Genomic DNA, 25,731 nt, shown 5'->3' on the forward strand with positions numbered 1-25,731 from the left:
TGAAGGAGTATTACTCTGGAGGTCCATAACCCACGATCCTGGTGGGCCCGTGTTTGATTTCTAGCCGTGACTCACGCCACCTGTGGCAATTGCTATTTGAAACTGCCCCTGGGGCCAGCGTTATCCTACTCACTCGAGTGACCAGTCAGCACAGCCCATGCCTTCGACAACGAAGAATTCCTTGTGCCCACTTGTTCGTAATAAAAAAAAAACTACAGAGCAGTGGAATTGTTTCTTTAACTTCCCCAGCTGTAGGTGTTGCTTAGTGGCTGTAAAAAAAAATGTAAGTGGAATTTGCCAGCAGCTGTCTTATTTACAAAAATGTACGACACAAAATATCGGAACGAGCTACGTGGGTGCCCTTTTTTTTACGTATACACTCATAAAAATCATTCATTGTCAATACCCCCCCCCCCTCCGCTGCAAAATAGAGACATTTTTTAGTTGCGGCTGCTTTAGTCGCAACGCATTACTCCATGGCCGCCCATAATTGTGCGAGCATTTTAATTTCTGCGCAGGGATCGTGCGAAGCGCACAATTTATCCATTTACTCAGCCCAACCCATTCCCGCCACTTAACCTGAATGCTGATGCTGCGCAGTGAAAGCCCACGAGCCACTCAGATGTGTATATTTTTTTCCCCCCTAACCTGCGGCAGCTCAAAATCGGCATGCAGTGTAATAAATTAGGGAGAGAAAAAAAATGTGTATCTGCTTAACATTTTACAGCTGTTATTAATGTTCAACAGCTATTTAGTGGACCGCTTGAGCAAACACTACTTAATATTCACTTTGCAATTTTTTCCCCCTTCTCTTGCTATTAAAATGTCATTTGACATTGCCTTTCATCCCGGCGGAGTGCTGCCAGCTGTGGCAGACGCACTCGCGGGCGGACTCTTAATTAGACGGAGCTTTCTTGTGGGTGGGCGTGCGGGCGGGCGGACGGGCGGGCCGGCTGAGTGCAGCCTCATCCCATCTTACTCGCCAGCGAGCATCTTTAATCACAAAGTGACAAGCAATCATTTGCTGTCATCTCACCTGGGTCATTACTCCCGCCTCTTGCCACTGCCCACTCTACTGCTGCTCCGCCCCGTGCCCTCCCCTCACTTGCCGCTGCCCCCCCCCACCACCACCACCTCCCCACACCGCTGTCCTCGTACCTCTCATGTCCCCCATGCCTCTGTGCCTGCGTCCTCCCCCCCCCCCCCCCCCCGGCTTCTTGCCGTCTCCGTTCCCCGTGCCCCCCGTTGTCACACTGTCCCCCCCCTCCACGTGGGCCTGGCACGCTGCTTATCCCACGCTGCGTAGTGCTTTTGTATTTTCCATTGTCTTGCTCTCTTGGTGACCTTGAGATGTATTAAAGGAACACGTGTATGAATACAAAATTGCATATTTTATTCGTATTAATGCTAATTAAGAGTGATGCATGCATGTATGTATGTTGAACTTATTTCGTACCGTATGTAGCCAGCCGTTACTAATCGGAGGTGCGATGCATGATAAGAAAAGGTTCGTCTCTTGAGAGAATGCCTGAGACAAGTCTATCTTGCAAAGGGGAGACCCTGCAGAAAATACAGAACCCTCCTGAAAAAGCGTGAAGACATCTGAGGATGGTCGGTTCCTATTTTGGGATATGTGGTCACTTTCCTCAACACTGTGGGAGGAATCTGGACAGCGCAGAAAACAAATCAAGCTTACGAGTGGCTTCACAGTCACAAGTCCACATGGACAGAGCAGCAACCAGCTTGATGTAGTTTAACACGTAGCAGGCTTTTGCGACCAATATTATTCATAATCAACGTTTTTGGGTTTAGATCGCGTTATTTATAAATGTGTCGTAACCCTCCACCACCCGACACGGCCAATCAGTAAAAAAGTGTCACGTTGACACCGATGATGCTGGATGCAATTACCAGCGAAACGTCGTACTCAAATTGTAAATGTTGTGGTTTCACGCTTCAACACACTGGTGGGCTAAAGCAGTGAACTATTTGTCTTTTGTCAACGTGACACTTTTTTACTGATTGGCCGTGTCGGATGGTGGAGGGTTACGACACATTTATAAATAACGCGATCTAAACCCAAAAACGTTGATTATGAACAGCTTGATGTACTCCAATCTTCGGGCTACCTTGAATCAGAACAAAACATTTTCATTCTCGTATGATGTACCACCAACCCCGATATATCCTTGTGCCCGGTGTAGATCCAACCAATCTTAATAATCCTAAATATGTGTCGCGAGTCTGTGTGGAGTCCACGGAGCCTCAACTCTCAGCTCGCGGTGATATTCATTTGCGTGGCGTGTCGCTCATTTACGCCGCCGTTAGTGAAGCAGTCAATGTGTAATAAAGCGAGCATTTTTAACGTGTTGTAAATCCACCTTTACATAGTGGGAGTGATGTACGGCATCTTTTGCGTTTATTATAAATCCGATTCTGCACCTCCAGGTGATAAACCTGCTCTCTTGTGTTTATTGCAAATCTATGCCCCCTCAACGGTGGCCCGATCGTCCCTTCCCCACGTTTACGAGGAATCCATGTGCTCGTGTATTGCGGAAGGCCTCTGCGTTTACCTGTAATCCATAGTAACATTCCGACGGTGCCCACTCGTAATGTTTTGGCGCGGCGACGCACCCTGCCTCGTAACTTGACCACCCCCCCCCCCCCGCGATGATTCCACGGAGTGTGGCGAAGCACGGCAAGGGATGTGGACGTTTTAGAAGAGAGGATTGAGTGTGGTTCTGTTGAGGATGGGGATGGCACGCATCTCTCCCGTTGTCGCAGGGTACTACCAAGCCTATAACTAAGGCCACGTGTGCGTACCCATTTGTCTCTGTATCTCACTATATAATAATAATAATGTTTCATTTGTGTGTGTATATATGTAGCATCCTTCATGCAAACTGCGTCTCATAATTGCTGAGGAACCACAGACAAGCTGGAAGGCAGCCAGGTGGTGAGCCGGCACCAACAATTGGCCAAGCTTTGAATTCCTCTGTATATTAAGTTAATGAGTGTTTATACATGTGTAGTTGTACCCTTATATCAAAATTTTATTCTTGACATCATGCTGGAATGCATACCGAGTGTTACTTCTCCCCCCACACCCACACCGATCGTTCTCTTTTTAATGTATTTATTTATGGGTCTCTTCGACTTGGCCTCTTAACCAACACCGACAGCGTGTTTATACGAAACGGCGGCGCAGTGGATCTTTTCTTTCGCGTCCCTCCACCAATTGTCAAATGTCCTTCCAGTGGCGAGCACGTCTCGGGCGCTCGCAGGTCGCCTGCTGCCAAGACCTTGCGTGGTGCCGGGGGCGTTCCTCGAGCCGTGGGCAGACGGAGAGGCGTCGCGCGGTCGGTAATTCTCGCCGCAACCATCGCAGCTCTCCGGCTTTTGTGGCGTGCTGCCACGTGGACAGGTTGAGCTGCCCCCTTGAGTGCGGGGTCGGTTCAGAGTTGTCCACGTGGTCCACCCCACGATTGCTCCCGTGAGGAGTTGATCACTCAGAATCAGATTTTTATTTTTTATTCATGCCGGAAGAATCCGATGAGCTATAACAGCTCTTCTTTCACAGATGTCCAGTAAGGGCACGGCGTCAAAACGTTACAACAAATGCTCATGCTGTCCAAGGCGCTCCCGCCACATGTCCTCACGTGTGGTCGCAGGTGTTTCGTGCGATTGGTTAGCACAGCGTGCTATGAACCTGGCTTCCTGAGTTTGATTTTCAGCCATGACTGACTAACAACTAAAGCAATAAGGTTTACACAGCAAGCTTTAATGAATTATATCGCAAGGCCTTCAAGGTGCAGTTTGGCATTTTCTTTCATACTGGTCTCTGCCGGATCTGGTAGTGTGTTAACAAATGTGGTCTTAGCTACACTCTACCTCACCACAAGCGGTGTGATAATATAATTAATGGCTGCTTCGGCAGACAGAGATCATGTCAGTTAAATGAATTACAAAAGTGTGGTGTAGTATAATAAGAAATTGAACCTTCCGTCATGACAATGAATTAATGAATAATATAATCAGACAAGAAATTCTTTTGCGGCCAAACATGAAACAACATTGGCTCAATGGTTCTGAGACAACTGCTAGCCAGGCCACCGCTACAGACGCGCGCGCGCGCTGTAGATGTGCGCGCGTCCGTGCGCGCACACGTGCACGTGTTAACACGGGGGTACAATGGGCTCACACTTTAAGGCTACTCATAATGCGCTCGAGATTATTGTGCTGAAGCGTGCACTCGTAATTTTTCTGCCGCGATTCATTTTTCATCCGTTTGTTTATTCCACGTGGCGAGGTTTTATCTGGGAAATGTGCCGTTAGCGTCTGTAGGTTGTGCATGCATTTGCGGCGTTTAGCAAGACCAATGTCAGTAATAATAGCAATAATGGTGAAAATACATTTAGCGAGATAAATGCACAGACTTGAAAGTATGAAGCTGATCACAATAGAGGCATCACATTCCTTGCGTAATGACATGCGAAAGCCGAACTAGTGTAAACATGTGTGCATAATAAGATGCATGTGTAATATTAGCAGAGGTATTTTTTATTTAAAACTGAACATAAAAACAATATTTTGTATTTTACCATGTGAGGCCCACTGAGCTATAAAGCTCTTCTTCAGAAGTGACCTCGCTATCACGAATGTTAGCTCAAAAAAGTGGCTTATCAGGTCGAAATTTATATCGGTAGCCAAATACTCTAAACGCACGATGTTGATTCTTAATATGGAGGGAAAGACCAGAGGGCCCGGAGAAAAATATCTTCGACCACGGGGTGAGATAGCATGCAAACTCCAAATATACAGCAGGCGTCAGGGTCGGAATCGAACTCACGAGTTCCTGTATACCAGGCGAGGTAGTTTAACATCTCGCCACTGTGGCGCCCACTACTTAGTCGTAGGACTCTTTTTCACGAGGGTCCTGCCGCTGCATTGGGTTTTTATTTTAATTTGTTGTCAGCCAATTTTATGACGGGTGGTTTATACGTGTTGGAGGAAATCGGGATTACCTGGAGAAAGTCCACGCTGCCAGTAGAGAAACCTGAATGCCTACTGGTTATGTCTTTGGTGAGCAAAGAGCCGACGTGACTTGTTGATTGAGCGCCCATTTAACTGGGCATTCTAATAGGTGTTTTATAATAAATACAATCGGGGCCCACATTTACTGTTTAGCTCCGCCGCATGTGATAGCGCGCGGGTGCATTTGCATTTGAGAGAATGTACATGCAGTGCACGTTGTATGTGCATGCGTGTGCCTGTGTGTTGCTGGACAGGTCTTTACTCTTTGTTTTTTTCGGTAAAGTCACGTAGGTATAAAATGAAATAAATCATGACGTTTTGGGCGCAACACAAGCGTCTGTGATCTGGTGGGAAAGCATGGTCTGCTGCTGAGGCACCTAGCCAGTGAGTTGGAGCACGTACACCAAGCCCTCAGGATGAACGGATACTCGGACCGTACAATCCGCAAAGCTGTCTCCGCAGCAATGCGGAGACAACCTTCTGAGGATCCAACCAAAACCATCACTTTACCGTACATAGCAGGGGTTACCAAAAGGATTTCCAAAATCTTTAACAAACACAAGATCCAGGTTCGTTTCAACACAGTACACGAAATCCGTGATTTAATCCCATCTGTAAAGGATGTGATTCCTGACATGCAATACCCTGGTGTCTCCAAACTTGAGTTGTGGTTGCGGCAGCAGTTACATTGGGGAAACGAAACGACATGTCTCGGACCGCGTTCGCGAACACAAGGCAGATCTGAAACACGGTAGGACCAATACCTCTGCCGTTGCCGATCATTGTTTTAACGCTGTGGGCTCACACGAAATGGTGGATTTTTCCAAGACGGTGGTACTCTGCAAACCTACCAATTACCTTCTGAGATTTGTTCATGAAGCCATACAGATATATAAACACAGACACAACTTCAACCGAGAGGATGGGTACAAACTGAGCAATCATTGGAAGGACGTTATTAACCAGGTAAAGTTTTAACTGACTGTGATGTTTCCATCCTACCTGACTATGTCAGCTGTTATTTCCGACTCTCTGTGTCTCTCTCTCTATGCCTCTCTCTTAGATCTCTCATGCTCACATGTCCTTTGGATTGCACTCTTATACTCACAGGCCCTTTGGATTGCACCCGTTGGGTTGCACTCATGCCTTTGGATTGCACCAGTCTTTGATTTTACATTAACATGCTAAGCTCTCACATTAACATAGCCACTTCCGTGCCCTCGTCGGGGAGGCCGCTCTCCTATCTTAACATCACTAGTCCCGGCCACTTCTTTATGAACCCTTGGGGAGGTGAGCACCACAGATTATTGTGGGCTCACCTCCCCATCAGCAGGAGGTGAGCAATGGTGGTGGTGGCCTGGGCCCCACTGAAGATGAACATTTGTGGATGGATCCAGGCATGGCTGATGAGTCAGATGCTTTCCGTGACCTGTCCCAAGTGTTGGCTAAAGTGGCTGCTGAGAATAGCGTCATCTTATTATTAGGTGACTTTAATGCTCTAGTGGGCCATTACGCTAACACTTGGGCAGGTGTGATGAGAAGGCATGAGCCATATCAGCTCAATAACAACGTAAGGAGGCTGCTAGATTTATGCGCAACCCATGGACTGATTACCGGCATGCTTTTCTCCCATCGGTGCATCCACACAACATCTTGAATGCACGCCAGGTTCAACCATGAACATGTGCTGGACTATATAGTAACAGAACAGCGAATGCTCGCCCACGTCCTTGACACCAGGACCTCCTGTGGAGCTGATATGCCCACTTGTCACCTGTAAGATGCGCTTGGCATTCCTCCACTACGGTTGTGAGTTTCCACCTAGGATCCCATTCAAATAATTTGGCCATTGAAAGTTGCAAGCATGAATTTGATTATCACTTGCAGCTGAGGTTGGCATCATCCCATCCCCCCTCCCCACCCCTTCCTGATGTTGAGAGGAAATGGGTGAAGCTCATTAATGTTGCTCATGCAGCTGCTATGGCTGTATGGGTATACATACCAGACCGCAGGAACTCTGTCTGACAGAGGAAGTGTTCCAGCTTACCAAGAGAAAACGGCAGGCCCGACTCCCACCGTCTACAGTGTAACATGCCTGAGAATGAGGAGGCTTACCACAGCCTATGCTTGGAGATTCGGTGAGCCCTGCAGGGCGACAAAGGATGGCTGGTAGTCGCGGGTTGCTCAGGCGATAGAAACTTCCTCAGCAGCTGCCGATCAAAAATCACAAATGTAATTTTAAAAAGTAACTTGCAACACCTCACCCTCTTGCTATCCTAAAGAGAAATAATTGGCGATCCTATGTCCGACCCCCGGGAAGAGATTTGCAGATGCATTGAGCATTTCTGCGAGGTCTTTGGATAGGGGAATCCCCCTAGCTCAGATAACATCGCAGGGGAAAGGTGTTGGGGGGGGGTTGACCCTATTAGAGCTGTGGAGCCTCGAAAAATTGTAGAAAGTAGCTGGGCACCCCCGCGTGAGTGGCTGACTGTTGTGCCATTTGTCGAGGAGGTGCGAAGAGCGACCCAGAACCTGAGGCCAGGAAAAGCGCCGCGTAGAGTTGATCTCCCAAGCAAACTGGTGATGAAAGTGAGGATTTTAGGGTAGTTCTGTTGCTTGTAAATGTATTCTACGGGTCTTTCGGTAAAGCCACGTTGATAGGAAAAATAATAAAAATATCACGACGTTTCGATCGCAACCGAAAGACCCGTAGAATATGTATTCCTGCAGTCACGAAAGCTTTAAGTTCTTGTAAATGCTTTTCACTTTTTGAAATAGATAGTTGTATTTAGCCATTGTTGGACTGAGTTGACACTTTCCAATGTCAAACGTGGTGGAGGCAGTGCAGGGTATTACCAGAGAGGGTAAAACCTCTTCTTCTTATTTCATCATCATCATCGTCGTGTTTGTGTTCTCCGATGTCTCCTCTCAGTGTTATCCTGCGTATTCTGTCTTCAGTTTTGCATCTCTGTCTCAATTAACATTTCTTCTTTTCGTCAGCAGTGTTTTTTGTGGGTTTGGATACTTCACTCACGGTTTGGTTTCTAACCTCTTCTCCCCCACCTTCAATGCATCATCCATTGCAATGCGAGTAAATTCATTATTTTAAGTGGTGGCATCACTTTCATCAATTTGATCCTCCAGGCTTTTGAATCTCTTGCTTCGGGTTAATCTAAAACGAGTTACCCACTGACCTCACTGTTTAATGTTTATTGTCTTTTTGTCTGCAATTTTTTTTCCTTCTCTGAATATGTTGAAATGCAATTTAGCATCGCACCAATCTGTGATTGCTTCGCGTGTTTAATGCGCCGAGGACAGAGACGTTCGACGAACCGGGGTTTGTCAATCTCGTTACTCTGTTCACCGTGTAAGCTCTTCCATGTCCATTCCTTGAAGAAAAAAGTAATTACTTTCATGTGTTTGCTGGCTGTGAACTCGGGGTTGAGCGTCCATTGGAGTTTGCACCCCTAGATGGACACATCATAGCCGGAACTTAGTCAGCGCTGGGGAGACACATAGGCGGGTTATGCATGGTGCCAACATGCATGAGTGTGTCAGGCTGGTCCTAATAGGTGCTCACTCACAATACTTTCCCCTACCTTAAATGCGGACTGGAATCCATTATCTCTTTTCCGTTAGTACATTCGCACGCTTTTGCACGTATAGCTGTTTAGTATGAAACTGATATATTCTCCCATGCCCCCTTCTACCGCCTCTCTTCCGACAACAAAGCGCGTGCCTTTAATTAACAGCGTCTCTCCCTTCTCACCTGCAGCGTTCACCCCCCCCTCCCCGCGGCCTGTGGCGGCTCCCACCTGGGCGGCTGCGCTTGCCCTGCCCTCTCTGTAAGCCCTAATTAGTTGCTCATGCCGAGGACGACATGACACGAATAACTCCCCCGCGCACGCTCCCCGCACGCCATTAAGCCCCCCCCACCCAGCCCCCACGGCCCACTCGGGGAGCGTTTGCTTCCTCTGACAAGGGAGCTGTGAAAGTCTAATTAGAAACTCTTTCAGGCAGCACAAGAGGAAGCTTGAACCGCCTTGTGACTCGGAGGAGTTGGCGCTTTTGGCAGCGGCTCACACGCACGCGCTCTCTCACACACAACCGCCTCTTTTGTGCGGTGGAAATTATGGTGGAGCGGGTTCCAGCGCGGCACATCTGCTTGACAGCAATTCACCTGAACGGGCAACAGGAAGAGAGTTTTGTAGGAATACGTTTGGCAAGTGCGCCCATGTACGAGCACAATGTTTTGTTCTTGTTAACTCCGTGTATGTTTAACACATTCTGTTTGCCTGCGCTGCTTTTCACGTGTTTTTTTAATCGTGCCCGCTTTCTCGATTGTGGCTTGTGTTAACGTGTTATCACGACACCTAAATTCCATTTTCATGATGCGGAGCTAGAGTCAATATTGGGAAATCTTTTTTCTATATCGTATCCATATCTCTATATGGCTTACAATATTTACATACTCTAAGCTTCCCTCTGATGGCGCTCCGCCTGTGGCTGGGAGGTGTTGATGCCAGCGAGTGCTAGGATTTCATTTTTCCGCGGGGGGGAATCTGCCGCATGCAAATTGGAGCCCGCGAGGCATGCGCAGAATAAGCTAAAAACGTGGGAACCGGAGGAGGAGAGCGTGTCAGCGAGACGGCGAAGATGCCGCAGACAACAAGTAGAACGAGAGTGCGCCACGGCTCGCTGTGAAATTGTGAATTGCGAGCAGAAGAATAGGTGAGCTTGGATATTTTAAATCCGTTACGTTGTCAGTTGCGTTGATGATGATGATGATGAACCGGCGTTCAGTGTGCGAGCGTCCCCGCCGCCGAGGAAGCAGAGCCACCGGCGTTTTCGTTTAACTTTGTTAAATGATGCCGCCGTTCAGCTCGCCCCGATGTTTGCGTGCGCTGGTGAGACACGGGAGCGGCCAGGCTCTGGTTTCCCCTGGCCCTTCCGTGTGACGGGGGTCTCACGCGGTCAGCGCATGTGAAGGTGCTTACGCTCGGGTAACGTGGATAGCCACGCTAAGCTCCCACCGCGAGAGGTCGGTTATTTAACTTTCTACGGCTCACCATGAACTGTTGTATGGCCGGAGACGATAAATGCGTGTGTTTTTTTCAATTATGAATTTCCTTTGTTATTCGCAGCCGAGAGCCCACTGAGATTATGCATCGCTTGAAAAGAAAAAGCGGCGCATTAATTCTTGTGGCTCATTAGAAGGTAATTTATGTGTAGTATGGCCATTCACAGAGATAGGCCAATTTGGGGCAGTTTGCCATAGCCTATTTCAGACGTTTATTCTTCCCTGAAATTAATAAAATATGGAGACCATCTTTGTGTAACACTGTCACTCAGATTCCTATAAAAACTAAAAGCTAAATGAATCTCAGAGGGAACTTACCTCGTGCAATAACGGACTTGTGATTGAACAGCTGAGTGTCTTTTGTAAATCGCAGGAGGCGCACGTCCGATAACTTTCTAGTTTGGTAGCCTCGGTCCGTGCTTGTAAATGACCGCTCACGCGCGCGGCCTAGCACAAGCCGAGTGGCGTGCTCCAGGACAAAGGGAAGGCGATCGCGCGGACTCACGCACGCGGACACCGTCAAAGTCGCGGGTCATGACGATGTCCAAAAATAGCCGTGTTTGTGCAATCGCAGTGTCGCACTGTGAGAGCAGAATTGCTCGACTCTCAGAGGAGTTGTTTTGAACTTCAAGCTGCAGCTGAACCCCAGCAGGCTGTGGCTCGATTTCCTGGTCAGGGCAGCAGGGAGCCTTGACCCTCGCTGTATCGGACTTTTATTTTTTTCAAGGAGCGAGGTTTGGCAGAGTTCCGAGCTAGAAACAAGTTGGCCCCCGCCACCGCCCCAGCGCACCAAACGAGGCTGGAAACGGTACGAGGATGTTACCCAAATATAGCTGCACAGTCAGGGCTGGCACAGCTCATCTGGTATGGCATAGCAGCACTCCAATCTTAAGTTAAACTCCTGTCATCACTGTCATCATCATCATCACTATCGTCACATCTCTGGTGAACAATCACTTGGTGGGAAGGCGGCAATTGTGGTTTTGCTATGGGCAGTCTGATTCGTGCCGTAAGAGATGTCAACTCCCTCACCTGGTATGCAGGAGGTCGTTGGTTCGATCTCGACCCTGACGCCTGCTGTATATTTGGAGTTTGCATGTCTCTCTTCCCGCGGTCACGTGATTTTTCTCTGGGTCCTCCGGTTTACCCTCCACATTCAGAAACACGCATTTAGAGTATTTGGTTGCTAGACATTTTCACGCAATAAGCCATTGTGTTGAGCTATCATTTGTGGCCAGTTCGCTTCTAAAAAAAATAGCTATATAGCTCAGTGGGAGTTACCTGGTAAAATCCAAATAGTTTAGTTTATAGTTTAGTTTGAGTGAGAACAGGGAATTTCCTTCGCCAACTGGAGACGGCCACCTACGACGTACGCACCATTCGCACCACACACACGTTACACAACCTGCACGTGACACACAATGCAAACAACACACATTATTATTCATTGCACTTAGCAAATGACGGCGCACCCTGAACAAGCAGCACTCGTGACACAACAAGACACATAACGCACTCCACACGCACACACACAGCACGGCATGCACTGTTATTGCCTACACGATTGACCCAGAATCACATTTCATTGGCAGCGCAAACTGCCGCCCACTATTTTTACCCAGCAGGCCACAGGAAGGATGGCTGATTATTGTTCACAAATGAAGCTCGGGGAAAAGAAAAGGCGGGGGGAGGGGGGAAATAAAATGTAAAAATCTCCCGGGGATGTCAATCATCAGAGCCAGAGCGCAACCACGCACCAGAGGCTCGTCTGAAATAACTCTCCGCATTCAAACCAGGGTCATAACATTTGGAGAGGAAAAGTTTGCACAGACGTTACCCCTCCCCCTGCCTCCTCCCCCAAGTGTACAGGGCAACACCTGACATGGGATAATTTTAGACGTTATGACTTAATTTTGTGGGAGGTCGCACGGTTGTCTTGGTGGCGTACGTCACCGATGGAGAGGAATCTCTTAAGGCTTCCTTCCTCCCCATGTCTGTTGTCGCCTTGGCAGTCGCAAGGTTGCGCACCCACCGAAGCGTTTGCACCACAAGCAAAGCCGTGCTCGTAACTGCAACAATAACAACAACAACAAAAAATGCTCGTGGAACATTTCCACTTGCAGTTTTTTCGAGCTGCCCAGTTTCCCGCAAGCGCTACTGTGTGTGTTGGTTACGGTTAAGACCAGATGCAAATGTTTCATTAGTTGCAAGGAAGGTTTACATTTGGCAGAGACGTGTCTGATTGTGAATTGGCGGTGTGGGGCTGGACCGATAGGCCGGGTGGAGGCAGTGTTTGCTCAATCGTGCGTCCGGGCTAACACGTCTGCACCGGGGTCAGGGTCAGGACGCCCTCCTGGAGTAATTAACACGTGACCTTTCGGCACAACGGAGCGTTCGTGGGCTCTGGCCTCGCCACTCTGTGTCAGCCTCTTTCACAGTAAACAAACGCTCAGCAGACACCAACACACAACACGGACACTCAAACTCCTGATCAAACTTGTTGAAGAGGTCATTTCATACCTAGGCTTCTACGACCAATATGATTCATAATCGGGTTTCTTTTCGGTTAGGTCAGCCGCGTGCGGCTCTTTAAGGACTGCATTGCGACTCTTGAAATATTTAGTTTTCTACCGAATTCGAAAAACATCGCTCTTTTTAAATCCTTTATATTAAGTTCGCTTGCTTGCTTGTGTGCTTGCTTGCGTGCTTGCTTGCTTAGGACCGTGCAAATCTTTCGGTCGTTTTTTAACCCACTTCCCGTGATCCAATCGAGCTGACATTTTCCACACAGACTCGTTGTGCCAGACAATTATTGTTCGTGAAAAAAATTCCCAAAATTTTACACTTTTTAGGCAAAAAAAAATTATTTTACATATATTCAAATAGAAGTCATTCATGGCTTTGGCTGAACGTCAGAGTGTAAGAGCCCAGAGCGTAACCCCTCCACAGGCCGTGGCGGAGTAGCGCAGTTGGTACCGCCCTCGCTTCCCATGCGAAAGGTCGCGGGATCGATCCCCGCGTCCTCCACAGGCGAATATATTTTTAAATCCTTTATATTAAGTTCGCTTGCTTGCTTAGAACCGTGCAAATCTTTCGCTCGTTTTTTTAACCCACTTCCCGTGATCCAATCGAGCTGACATTTTCCACACAGACTCGTTGTGTGTGACAATTAATTTTTGTGAAAAAAAATCCAAAATTTTACACTGTTTAGGGAAAACAAATTAAATATTTAATTACCAATTGCTTAATGGTGGCAGACAATCATCTGACCCATAGGTGGCAGCCATCTCAAGCCAGAGGACGAGAGGACTCTAGCCGCCACGCATATAAAGGATTTATAGTGAAAAACTTTGTTTTTACGGGTTTACTTGTTATTTTGGTTGCTGGACCCCTCTGGGTTTGGTCATCTTGTGTTTGTCATGAAGCTTCTTCCACCCGACCCAGCCTATGAAGAAAAGTTTCATGTGAATCAAACATGCCAAATGTCAGAATCAGAATATTTATACCGTAGGAATCCGATGAGCTATAAAGCTCTTTTTCACAGATGTCCAGTAAGTGTATTATTGCATCAGCAGCACCATCAGTGTTGTTCTTGTTGTTGGAGAGGAATTTCACGACGGTTAAATGGGTGACGACGTTTCGCCGGAGATGACATCCAGCAATCATCAGGTTGTTAACAGGAGCTAAAAACTCCGATTAGCACGGTTGGTTATGGTACCGTGCGAAAGAAGTTTGACATACATTCAATTGATGCAATGACGGCATCGACACAGTCGAAACATGAGATCTAATTTACTAATTAGAATTGATTGCGCTTTGATTGGTTGTGATTGGCAGGTTTGGTTGGTGTAATAAGGTGAATCGGTTCGGCGGTTGTTGAATAGTGTCATGCACCGAGAAATCACGTGTAGTGAATTATTCTATTCCTATTTATGTCAAGCGAATAGTCTCCGAGTCGAACAACATCCTATATCTAACCAGGTGCGGTGCTGATGTCCCATTTAAAATATTCACTTGCTGAACACTCACAAAACCAAGCCCCACATATGCGGAGATGTGTAACACGAGGCACATTTGGAATATTATGGTTGTTTGTGATTTTAAATATCGGACATTTTCGACAGTGACCAGATGCAGTGCCCATTAATTATTATTTTGTATACCGTACAATTTTTCAACGTCCAATATGCTTATTTTACTTTCCATTTTCACTTTTTCAAAAAAGGGTAATAGTTCCCACTGGCGTAAGTAAAAAAAATACACACAGGGACAGATTTAAAATAAATATATCTGCAGCAGAATACGAGAGATATTTTATGAAGTGGTAACACCACAAGGTCTCAGCACAAGCAAAACTTTCCTTCATGTAATCACCCTGTTTGCTACTTCACATTTTTACAAATCAGATTGTCTCGTCTGAAATCGAGATTTAAATATCCTGAATCTGTTGCAAGCATAATTTGACCGCCCGCACCGATTCATAAAATTACATCACATCGGTGGGGACCTTGACAGCATTTACCATTTCCACGAGCCACTGAGCATTGGCAGGCCATGCGGGGAACGTTAAACGTTGGCTAATTGACATCGTCAAATGCTCCGCGCTTGTTACGGTCACCGATAAACACGGCACTCGCTACAGGCGCGGAGTTGCTCCCGCCCGTTAACCCCACGTTCCGCCGTGGGTTTAGCTGTAATCCTGTCGCGCCGCGATTTTTACTCGAGGCAGAAATTAAACTTTTTTTTTTATGTTCGCGAAGCAAACGGTGTTCCCAGGTTCGGCACGCCTTCCCCTCCACAGCTCCTCCCCTCCTGCCGCTTGAAATCGGCACGCACACCAGGAGCATCTGGCGGTCACGCAGCGTGGGGACGTTCACTCTGCGGCTGCGAGGCCTCAGAGTAACGGGCTCCGACAGCCGACACGGCTACGGTGGTCGCGGGGGGTGGGGGGGGGGTCGTGGATTCGGGGGGGCCCCCGTGAACACCTGCGTAGCACACCCCCCCCGACCGACCCACCACTCCCCACCGACCCCGTCACAGCCCCTTCTTATTACATTTTAATCAATGGGGTCGTCTTTGTGGCGTGGAGCTGAGTTTAATTAAAACGTTGGGTCCGACGACGGACGGAGTCGGCCGCCACCGTTGTTCCCGTTCTCACGTGTGCCCGCGATCGGCAGCGATTGGCATGTAGGGCACTTACAGGCGGCACGTGTGCACGAGCAGGTACGCGCAGACAACGCAAAAGAAAAAAATCGCCCTGGCGAACCGTGTCCGGTCTCGTCGGTTTCTAGAAGAGTAAGCCGCCTTCAGCCTGGTAACTATTTGGTTGGAGATTTTTGCGAGGTGGCCAGATGATGGAAGGATGGCGAGTGATTGATTTTCGTTGTTTTCTCCGGGTAGGCCGATTTCCTCTCACTTGTCAATCAGTCGGTCGATCCGAGATTTGTCACGCGTTGGCCATATTCGGCAACAGGCTGAGACGGAACCCGCGGATGGCACAGGGAATATTAAACACAACAGAAGCGAAAATGAATGTTTTTAGTCCGGTCTTGAAAGCGCCAATGGTCACAGTTGAGCGGACTTCACTTGGTAGAGACTGTTCCAGACCACCAGGGCGCCGGATGAACAACCGAGTTGATTACATACAGCAGTAGTAGCAGCAGCGGCAGCAGCAGGTTCTCAGCAGATGAGTGTATGTTTCGTGATGGTACGTATAGGTGGATGTCATTGTCGAACACCCATCGATGGAATTGGCCAAATGTGGCAATTCAAGATCCTTCTCAAGTCTTGAGACTCCGTGAAAACTTTTTTGGATGAACAAATGGAATCATTATTAGCTTTGCACAAACTCACAGGCGCATACGAACAGGAGCATATGCACTTCACCCAGTGATGCATGTATATTTTATTTTGTTTCCCTTCCCCCCGCATCTCCGATTATATTATCACTGTTGGCTACGTATTGTCCAAAAGAAGTTCAATGTACATTTCATTTACTGCAGGTAATTTACAAATCGAAAAGTAGCTCAAGTTTAAGCGGTGCATTTTCTTTTTTGACTGTGCAGTGCTGGTCTCTATAATGCCCAATCTGAGGAAGCGTGGTTTCCTACCCGGCAACATTTGCCCCCCCCGCTCCCCCCATTATATAATCACTATAAAACAAAACAAAGGCTATAAACTGTCACCAAGGAGCCATAAAGGACACACCTACAGCAAGCGGTGGTCCCAGCACAGCCCTGCACACGCTTCCCGAATCGCCCTTTTTGACGGATTCCTTTTTGATTGTGATGGAGAGCGCAGCGCTCGCTCTGCATCCATCGCCGGAGTGCTGTGCGCACACCTAGCTCGGGCTCGCCAGGCCGTGCCGTGCCTCACCGTGCTGTGCCTTGCCATTTTGTGCCATGCCTTGCGTCACTGTGCTGTTCCTCGCGGTACCGTGCCTCGCCATGCCGTGTCGTGCCGTGCCTCACCATGCCATGCCGTCAAGCAGCATAAACCATCATCCCGCGAACTCCGGTCATCCTCGCAGCGGCTTTTGGCTAGCCATCGAACAAAGAAGGTCACTGCATCGCGCCCTTTGAGACGCTCTTCTCTGGCCTTCTGGAATGCTCTTCCTTCCAATATGAGGAAGCCACTGGAGCTATGCACTTCAAAATATAGATTCAAAACTCATTTCTTTAGAACAGTTTTTTTGTGTCTAGTTTGTCCTTCCCCTGCACCTCCGATTAGCATAGCTGGCTACGTACGGTGCGAAAGAAGTTCTTCAACATACATCCATACGGTGCCATGCTGTGATGGAGTGTGCCGTTTGCTTGAGGGGACGTTCAGACGGCTCCGCGCAAGAGGCCGTGAAAATGTCACGCGACATTTTCTTTTTAGACACCAAATGTCCCCACGAATGAAAATGTTCCCCGAAGAGATGCGAGCCCAGTGATAGAGATACGTAGGCAAACCTCGAGGAAATGGATGCTCCCCCATGTTTTCAAATGAATGCTTTATTCCCAATTGAAACGCGAAACCAAAACAGTAACACATCCTATTAATATGTGGTCTTGCTGTAGTTCTCTTCACTTCATAATCACATTTCCTCACGTGTTTAAAAAAACGTAACCCATGAAATTGCTTTTGAAGCCCATTTAATGCAGGTCTTGTCTTGATCATGGGCGTTTATAGAGCGTGACCTGCTGCTACGTTTCAGTGGGTCATTGAGAGATTTCCCTTCGCTGTTGTCCATTTTCCCTTTTGTTTCCCCCCAAATTAACGGGCAATGACTCTGTCGCCGAGCTACCGAGGCCCAAGCTGCTGTCGCCGGCCCCTAGGCTTAGCGAGACTTCGCCATCCAAATGGACGGATGGACGCGGGGCTGTTACTGCACAGATAAAATTCGCTAAGGGGGTGGTGGGGTGGGGGGGGGGCGGTTAGCGGGCGTCCGTGCCAGAGAGCCCCTAGTGTTGACGCAAACGTTCCGTCCGTTTGATTCCACGGCACGCCGCCGAGACGATAGCGGCCGCGCACGGCGGCAAGCCGGCTGCTCGGGCCTGTCCAGCTCCTCTTGCTGGTGGTGGAAGGTGGGGGGGGGGGGCATCTGCTCAACGCCGTCCAGGCGCGGACTGCCGCGTGCACCCTGAACGCATCACGCGCTGACACCGTGTGCAAATTGCAGGCTATACCGGAGGTTGTTTTAAATGCAGGAGTGAGATGGGGGCGATCAGCTGCTTTAGGGTGAAGTGACAGGTAAGGGGGGGGGGGTGCAGGTGGAGTCACTGCCATCGTCGCTGACATTCATGTGGGGAAGCGGTGTCATCGTCATCAGGGGCTCGTCTTTAGAATATTTATACACGACGGGCCTGCTTTGTTGCAAAGCGTGACCTCCAAAACACATCAGCGGGTATGTGCGCTGTGAGCCAGTGATGTGATTAAAGACACTTAATTGAATTAAAGTAAAAAAAAAACAACACAACCGCTCAATCGCGATGTGGTACGGGTTACATTTGCAAGGGATTGGGTGGAGGCAAAATTATTAAGCAATCGGCTAATGAGGTGACTCCCCAGATCACACGTGATTTTAATTCAAGCTACATACCTTGTGAAATCCCATTGAGATTCATGATTAATTTTACATGCGAGACCGTGATAAATATTTGGCCAGGAACAATATATTGATTCATCGATTACATTTGTGTGAAAAAGGTGGCATTTAGAAGCCGTGTTACAGCCATGTTCACGCAGGACCATGACTCCCGATCTCCGGTCCGCATGCCCGCCTCACTCGTTTATTCACATCTGTTTAGATGTGAATAAATGTGGTCTGACGTAATGACTAGTGTTTGGAAAGCCCTGCACTAGGTTTTTGGTAAAGAAGGACAAAAACTAGCACGGGAGCATGATGAATAAGTGTTTTGGGATGTGCAGTGCAAGTGAATAACATTGCACACTGGGCATGCTGTTGTCCAATTGTGAGCTTCAAATTTGAGTGAATTAATTTTTGGATCAAATGCAGGGAAGCTCGCCCTGGTGTCTGTGCTGTAAATGATTCACAGCAAGGAAAGGCTCACTCGAGTAAGTCTTATTTAATGGTCACGGAACAATTTGCACCTATCAGGAACGAGGCTATCGGGGTGTTTAACGTGAATTCTGTGGTAAAGATTGGGTCGCGTAATCCGTAGTAGTCATCGAAATGGTACTGCCTTAAATCAAACTCCAGAACAACAATCAATTTTTTTCAGGAAACTCAAAATAAATCCAGGGCTATTTATCTATGAAAAAATAAACACTTTTTAAACAACGTGTACGCTTGTATTTTGCAGAATGTTGCTGTTGGAAGTTATTTACTGCTCGTGTTTATTTCTTTGTTCAGCCATCTGCACGTTCATTTGCCCGTTTAATACTTTCTGTATTTACATTACGTTCCTTTAAGCAAATATGAAAGCTATGCGCCATAGAGCTGATTTTATGAACCTGACACATTGTGGCTCTATATGCATCCATTATTGATCGTGTGGTCCTACATTAATAATGCGATTCATATGTAGGAGCCGTACTCTCTGGCAGGCGAAAAGCAAGTAGGGAATTAGATAAAGGGATGAGCGCTCTGTGAACTTGGACTCGCTTTTATGACAAACGAAGCAATATATTGGATGGTGACTGTGGCTAGCGAAGCTGGTTGAAGTCTGCATGAGAGACCTCATCATTAAAGAGATCACCGCTAAATTTAGTGTTCGTAAACATTCACGAAAATTTGCAAATGTGCGTTTGAATAGACTTCCTGGAAATATAATTTATCCGGCAGTGGGGGAGGGGGGGGCTGTTTTCGTGCCCAACCAACGGATGAAATTTGAGGAAGGGATTTTGAGCTTCCTGGGATTTTTTATTTATTGATGTCAGCCGTGACGGTAATGTAAGGAGCAGCACGGTCCGGGTGGCTACTTGCCACCCGGAAAAATCTGTATTTCTTTTTGTCTCTGTGCCCGTCTCCGTTCCAGCCTTCATGGCCGTTTGCGTGTCTGTCTCACTCTTATCCGTTTCCACTTCGCTGGCTCTTTAACTGCATCTCCCGGTGTCACAGCGGTGAAGGTTGGGCTCCAGGCCAGGGCCACGCACAGGGTAATTACCCATGCAGTGGGTAGGCCCCCGTGCTCTCGGCTCCTAATTGCGCGGCTCGCGACCGCTGCACGTGGGCCCCGTCTTGCTTGGCCGCGTGCACTTTTCGGGGAAGCAAATTTTTTTTTTTGCAATAAGTATTCGCGGGAGGAAAAGGGAAAGAAAAAAAAGTGCATGTGTGCACATGTGTGTCTTGGCGCAGCGTTGGTTGTGAAAGTAAACACGGGGCTGGCGCACTCGCCGTGCCACGGAGCGGCGTCTCGTGAAGTCGAGCGAGCGAGCGTGGTGCGTGCCCTCCCCCTCCCGCACAGCGTGTGCTCGTCTGCCTGCCTGCCTGGCGAGCAGCAAAATCGCCCTGACCTCGCCACGACCTCCCAGCATGCACCGGGCCTCACTGCTGCTCGGCACGTACACGGCACTTCCCAGCATGCCTCTCGGGGGGCGCCCGGGACACACTGACTCACTCCATTCAAACAAACAGCAGTGTGACATTCTCCACATGGGTTGGGCAGCGGCGTATTCCCTGCGATGAGCTCTGCGGGGAGGGGGGAGAGGGGTGTGCCAAGGGTCAGGGGGGGTTCCCCCCCCCCCCTTTTTTAAACGCAAAGCGCTTGCTTTTCGTGGCTTTTTGTGACGGGCGGCGGCGAGTCTCCCTTCGTCTCTGTGTGTTTTTTGCGTTTTGAGAGAAAACAAGTAGCATTTTCTTTTTAAATAGACCGTTGTTCACATCCAACTAACAGCTTCAATTTCAAGCAGAGCTGTGCAAGGGTCATGTCTGCTTGACTTGTCTTTAACAAGGCCATCTTAAGCAATGTATCTCGATTTTTTAAAATTGTGTTAGGGGCAGAAAGGATGGTATTTTGTAAAGGAAATAATTCGATTAATTCCTGATTAAATTAATCAATATTATTGTATGAAACGAATGTAAGAACAACTCATTGATGCTGAATGTTTTTTACAATTCTGATCTATCGCAAATATTTCCTTTTGGTTTATTATACATATTTGTATTTTTATACCATAAATTAGTGCGTTCAATGGCAGATTAACTCCCCCCCTCCCCCCGCAAGAACGCTTAACTGCAAACCCTGCCGATTGTGCTATCATTCCCGGTTGTGGAGCAGATACTACAGTTAGAAAACTTAGAAGGAAAATATTTGTTCATTCATATTTTGGCAAAAGATGGCTTTTTTAATTCCTGCTAAAGCGCCCCCAGTTTTTATAGCATCCAGAACAATGGGGTCTTAAAAAAAAAACAAATGGAGCATTGAGCAGAGGCTCGTGGCGTTGTGGAACATCAGCCCGGGCGAACTGCTGCCTTCGCATTGTTTGCGTGACCCCGGAGCTTGCGAATACAAAACACAGCACCCCCCTGCCCCCCCCCCCTGACACCCACGCCACCCCTCCCTCGCGGTCGGGTTCCGTCTGTTGTCCAACGGCCACGGCCAATGGCGTTTGAACACCCGCGCTCGTAAAACGCCAAACCCCCCCCCCCACCATGGCCCGCAGGCCGTTCCCAGCAGAGCCGTGCGATGGGGCAGCAATTCTAAAGGAGGCCAGGGTGGCCCAGGGCCGCCCCGAGCGAGCTTGCGGCGTGCGTGAACACTTGCGCGTCGCGCCCACTCCGCTCCCAGAGTGCACCGCTCCCGTGCCGTGAGCGTGTGTCACAGTCGCTCTTTACATGGCTGACGGGGCGTTTGGCCTTGAGAGTTCTGGGTCGGGTCCCCGGTGACCACCGTCTTCCAATGGGGTCGGCCACGGTCCTCTCTGGGGGGAACCGGCGGGGGGAGGTGGCGGCGGGCTGGGGGGGGGCATCGGGGTGTGGGCATAAGGGACACGGCGGGGGTGGCGCCTGGAGGTTGGCTGTTTGTCCAGGGAATGTCCGACGACTGGTTTAACGGCATTCACAGGCACATGGAGCCAGGGGAACCTAATAGGCCCTCTCAGACCCTGACAATAAACGGCTGTCACATTCTGCTCGTTCGCAAGTGCAAAGCACGGCCAAATGTGGGCACTGTTACCAGGGCACTAACCATTTCTTGGGAGGATATTTTACGCCACATATTTTGTGTTCAAAACATGCCATTTTAAATGTCACGTAAATATAAACCACATGCTTGTTAAGGCTGTGCCCAATTTGGTCACTTGGGCCAAAAAAAAGGTAATAATTCCAAGAGGCTTCCTGGGGCTTACTTTGTGAACACATACTTACATGAATGAATAACACCGGTATTTTTTTTTGGGGTTTAAGGTCTTCATTATTTGGGGTGGCTTGTTCGGAACTAGACGTATGTGAAGACACGAGCAATGTTCCCGACCTTGAGGAGGAATTTTTCGTGCTTTTTCTTCGTTTCAGCCCCCAGGCTATTGAAAGGAACGCAGGGAGGGAGGAGTTGATGGGCTCTTTTCTTTGCCGCCACCGCCTCTTTCGCGACCGCCACCTCTGCGAGGCCTCGGCCTATTGGAGGCCTTGGCCTACGAGAGGCCATCTAAATAGTGCCACTGTCCCATAAACTTTAGACAGTTTTTCAGAGCACTCAATAATTAAAATTCTTCAGTTAAAAGTTTGCATATAACCAGAGATGTATTTTACAAGCTTTTCATCAACCTTTATTTGTGCAAGAAAGCCTCACGCAGCCATAAGACACGTTTTTAAGAATAGTTCTGCATTGTGCGTGCTTGCAAATTTGCCATGTAGTTGTCAGCTATGAAGTCATTGAGGTTGCATAGCAGACTAACCATAGCAGGCCCAGTGGTAGCAGGCCAATAATGCAGTGAAGCATATCAATCTTATCCACACTGTTCCTCATTCGCTTCTGGGTCCAGGCCTCTTCTATTTGATTTTGGGTGATGAAAACAAGTGACACGTTTGCTGCTCACAGAGGATTGGAACCAATGTTCCGTATTCTCAAGGAAACGATGTTTGGAGTTGTTTTGGTTGAGAAGGCCTACTTTGAAATGTGACAAACGTGTCCCATCTGTAGGGCTGGCTTTAGAGGAGACGATTGCGTCTCGGAATGTCGACGAGTGGACTTCAGTGTCAGTGGTGGCAGGGCAAGCAAGCGCTTGCCCACACATCGCACCTCGATTGCTGCCCACGCCGCTGTTCCCATCCTGCACTCTGCCGCCTTGAGTCATGTGACCACACAGCTGTTGATTGCGGAGCGCAAACATACCTGGGTCTGCTAAAAAACTGTTCTTTTGAGGTGTATAATGATGTATCAGTTCAATTAAAATAATCATTTTTACGCTGATGAATCGTGCGTGTAAGAATAGATTATCTGGGAATGATGCTACTGTCGTGCAATGTTTTTATTGCATGAGGCGAGTGCTGTGAACAAAGTTGTGCGAACAAGACATAAAAAGAAACAATAACCAACAAGATGGGAAAAGTGAGACAGAAAATAACTCTTGAATCACACCATGATAATTAATCAAATCACTGAGGAGGTGCCGGGGGTGGTGAATCGTGTCATATGTAGTTGGCTGCACTGGGTAGGGTTAGGGTTGACGTCTTTGCACTCATCTGTTTTCCCGTGTGTGTGTCTATGTATTTTCCAGGCACGGTGTTGGCCGCCCACCTCCTCGTGTGCCTTACCGGCCTTCATAGGTGCTTACGAACAGCACTTGCCCCAAATGTATGTTAGAGCTCTACAGGGGAATCTTTGCCTTGTCTTTCCTGTTAGGAGACCACTTGCTCACAAGATGTCACGACGGATGCGGGTGGGATCGTTATAATCAAAAGATCTTTCTGTGGGATGGCCTGGCTCCCCCGAGTGGACTCCATGCGGCCTGGGCTGTGAAGCATCGGACCGCGTTCGGCGTTGAGGCCGCCGCCTGGTTCTGAGAGGGCCCCAATTGAGCCATGCGGTGCCGCTCGTCGTATCCCCGACGGGGGCATCCTTAACTCCGCTTCGGTCATTCTCTGTGCTTTCGTGACAGCCCTGGACATTCCGCTTCGGGAATCCGCATCTTTAAAGAAACCACAGAGGGTAGCGAGCACTGATTTAAATATTGTCGTTAATTAGTTATATATAGTGTTGGTTTCTCATACAACAATATCACTAATGATGGTATATCCATTTTTGTTTAAACCCCTATTAAATCCTGGTTGTCCTGCCAGATTTCTTGTTATGAGACAACGCCAACGTGAATACCCTGTGGCATCTTGGGTAAGAAAAGAGGTGTTTGTGTGTCGTGTCCTAGCCCAAAATAAATTAGAAACAAAAAATAAAAAAAAAATAGACTGGGCCTCTATAAATTCAATCCCAGATCTCCCATGCTGATGGGCTATAACTCTGTTAGAGAAGAGGATGTTGAAGCGAATTGCGCTGTTGAACTCCCCTGTGACTAAAGATGTACACATGCCTCTGGACATCTCCACATAAATATCTAACAGTGATAAATTTATCAAGACAATGAATAATTGAGTCTCGTGGCTGCAACATCACATGTCGGTGCAGGACAACCTCTGGTTGGTGTGACAGAGTGTTCAGCTTGGAGGTCAAATAATCCATAGCGGTCCGCAGATTCGAGAGTGAGCACCACAGTCCCCCAACTTGACGTTGGTCGTTGCCGCCAGAATTATACGATTCGAAGGTCCCCAGATTCAGAACAACTCGACATTTAACGGCGTCCCTAATTTGACCAGGCAGAGAAACCCCTGGTTCACATTTGGTTCGCGTTAATTAGGACTCTTCCGTTGCTCTAGAAGCCCCTTTGGATTCACTGTTATTCATCTTGACGATCAAGAAACTTTCGTTTCTGTTTTTTTTTTGTTAGGACCCCAAAGTTACTTTGGAACATTTACTAATATTATTAGATCTTGCATTCAGGCACTGAAGTGCAGTGGGCATGTAGCCTAGTTATTTGTCTTAGAGTAGACCCTTCCATACCTGTAAACCCCTTCTCAGTGCCTACCTTCTTATTACAGACCACTTCAAACCGTTTTGGTCACCACAAGGGAGAAACACAAACAAATAAGCTATTTTTTTTGCCCGTATTGAAACGGCTGTACGCTGTATGGACCTGAAAAGTACATTTCCCTGTACAAGAATATGGGTAAACCGTATGGGTTTACAGCTATGCCCTTCCTAGCCTGCGGGGCCAATAGAGATTTGTTCAAACTTCATCATAGAAAATCTGGCATTTGAATCCACAGTCCCCCCCAGTGTTATGGATCGTTCGTCTCCCAATACCACACTGCCGGTTGTCATCCGCTCCTCCACGGAGCATCCCTCGCCATAAACGTCACGACCTCTTCGCCTGCACTTAGGGGCGTCTCCGTACTCTCATTGCTTCACTGAGAAAACCGAGGGCAGCGTCCCGCACGTGGCAGCAATGACAAATTGTGGCTTGAATTGAGCTGCGTCGTCGATGCACGTACATGTGTTGAACTTCTTTCGCACCGTACGTAGCCAATCGTGCTAATCGGAGGTGCGGCGGAAGGGCAACAAACTCGACACAAAAAGCCGTTCGAAATGAATGAGTTTTCAAAATATATGCAAAAGTACATTGCTCTAGTAGCTTCCAAATATCAGAAGGAAGAGCATCCCAGATGGCCGCGAAAGCGCATCTGAAAGCGCGCGACGAGATGACTGTCTTTGTTCGATGACCAGCCAAATGCCGCTGCTGCAAGGATGACCGGAGTTCGCGTGATGGTTTATGCTCCTTGACAGCGGCTCATCCACATCCCGAGCAGAGAGCGCCAGGTGTCGCGAAGCTTCACCTCTAACCCCCCACCCCACCCCCGCCCTGTGTCGTGCAGGTGCTCGCGGCTGACTGCAAGCGCGTGGCGGCGCTCCAGTACTTCCTGGAGGCCCTGTGCGGCCTGGAAGAGCCTCTGCTTGCCTACAAGGGCGGCAAGTACGTGTCGGTGGCTCCAGGACGTGACGAGCCCACCCCATCAGCAGGGCCACGTGTCCACGGGGGGGACTTCTCCAGGTACCAGGTGAGGGGAAAGCCGTGACGTGGAGAGCGGGGCAGACTGGTCAAGTGTTACCCCGCACGTGCATATG

At 48.4% G+C, this 25,731-nt stretch overlaps 1 protein-coding gene across 2 annotated transcripts in view; it reads left to right on the forward strand.

Moving 5' to 3' along the window:
- The window catches only part of SMG6 (SMG6 nonsense mediated mRNA decay factor), a 190,545-nt gene that overhangs the window by 107,237 nt on the left and 57,577 nt on the right, over positions 1–25,731 (forward strand). For both annotated transcript variants that reach the window (XM_078611957.1, XM_078611958.1), the window contains exon 15: positions 25,482–25,664. In XM_078611957.1, the coding sequence (XP_078468083.1) occupies positions 25,482–25,664 (183 nt within the window). The remainder of the gene's footprint in view (positions 1–25,481; positions 25,665–25,731) is intronic.

This window comes from Lampetra planeri, chromosome 37 (genome assembly GCF_965212315.1).
Source record: "Lampetra planeri chromosome 37, kcLamPlan1.2.h2, whole genome shotgun sequence".
In the NCBI taxonomy this organism is placed as follows: Eukaryota; Metazoa; Chordata; class Hyperoartia; order Petromyzontiformes; family Petromyzontidae; genus Lampetra; species Lampetra planeri.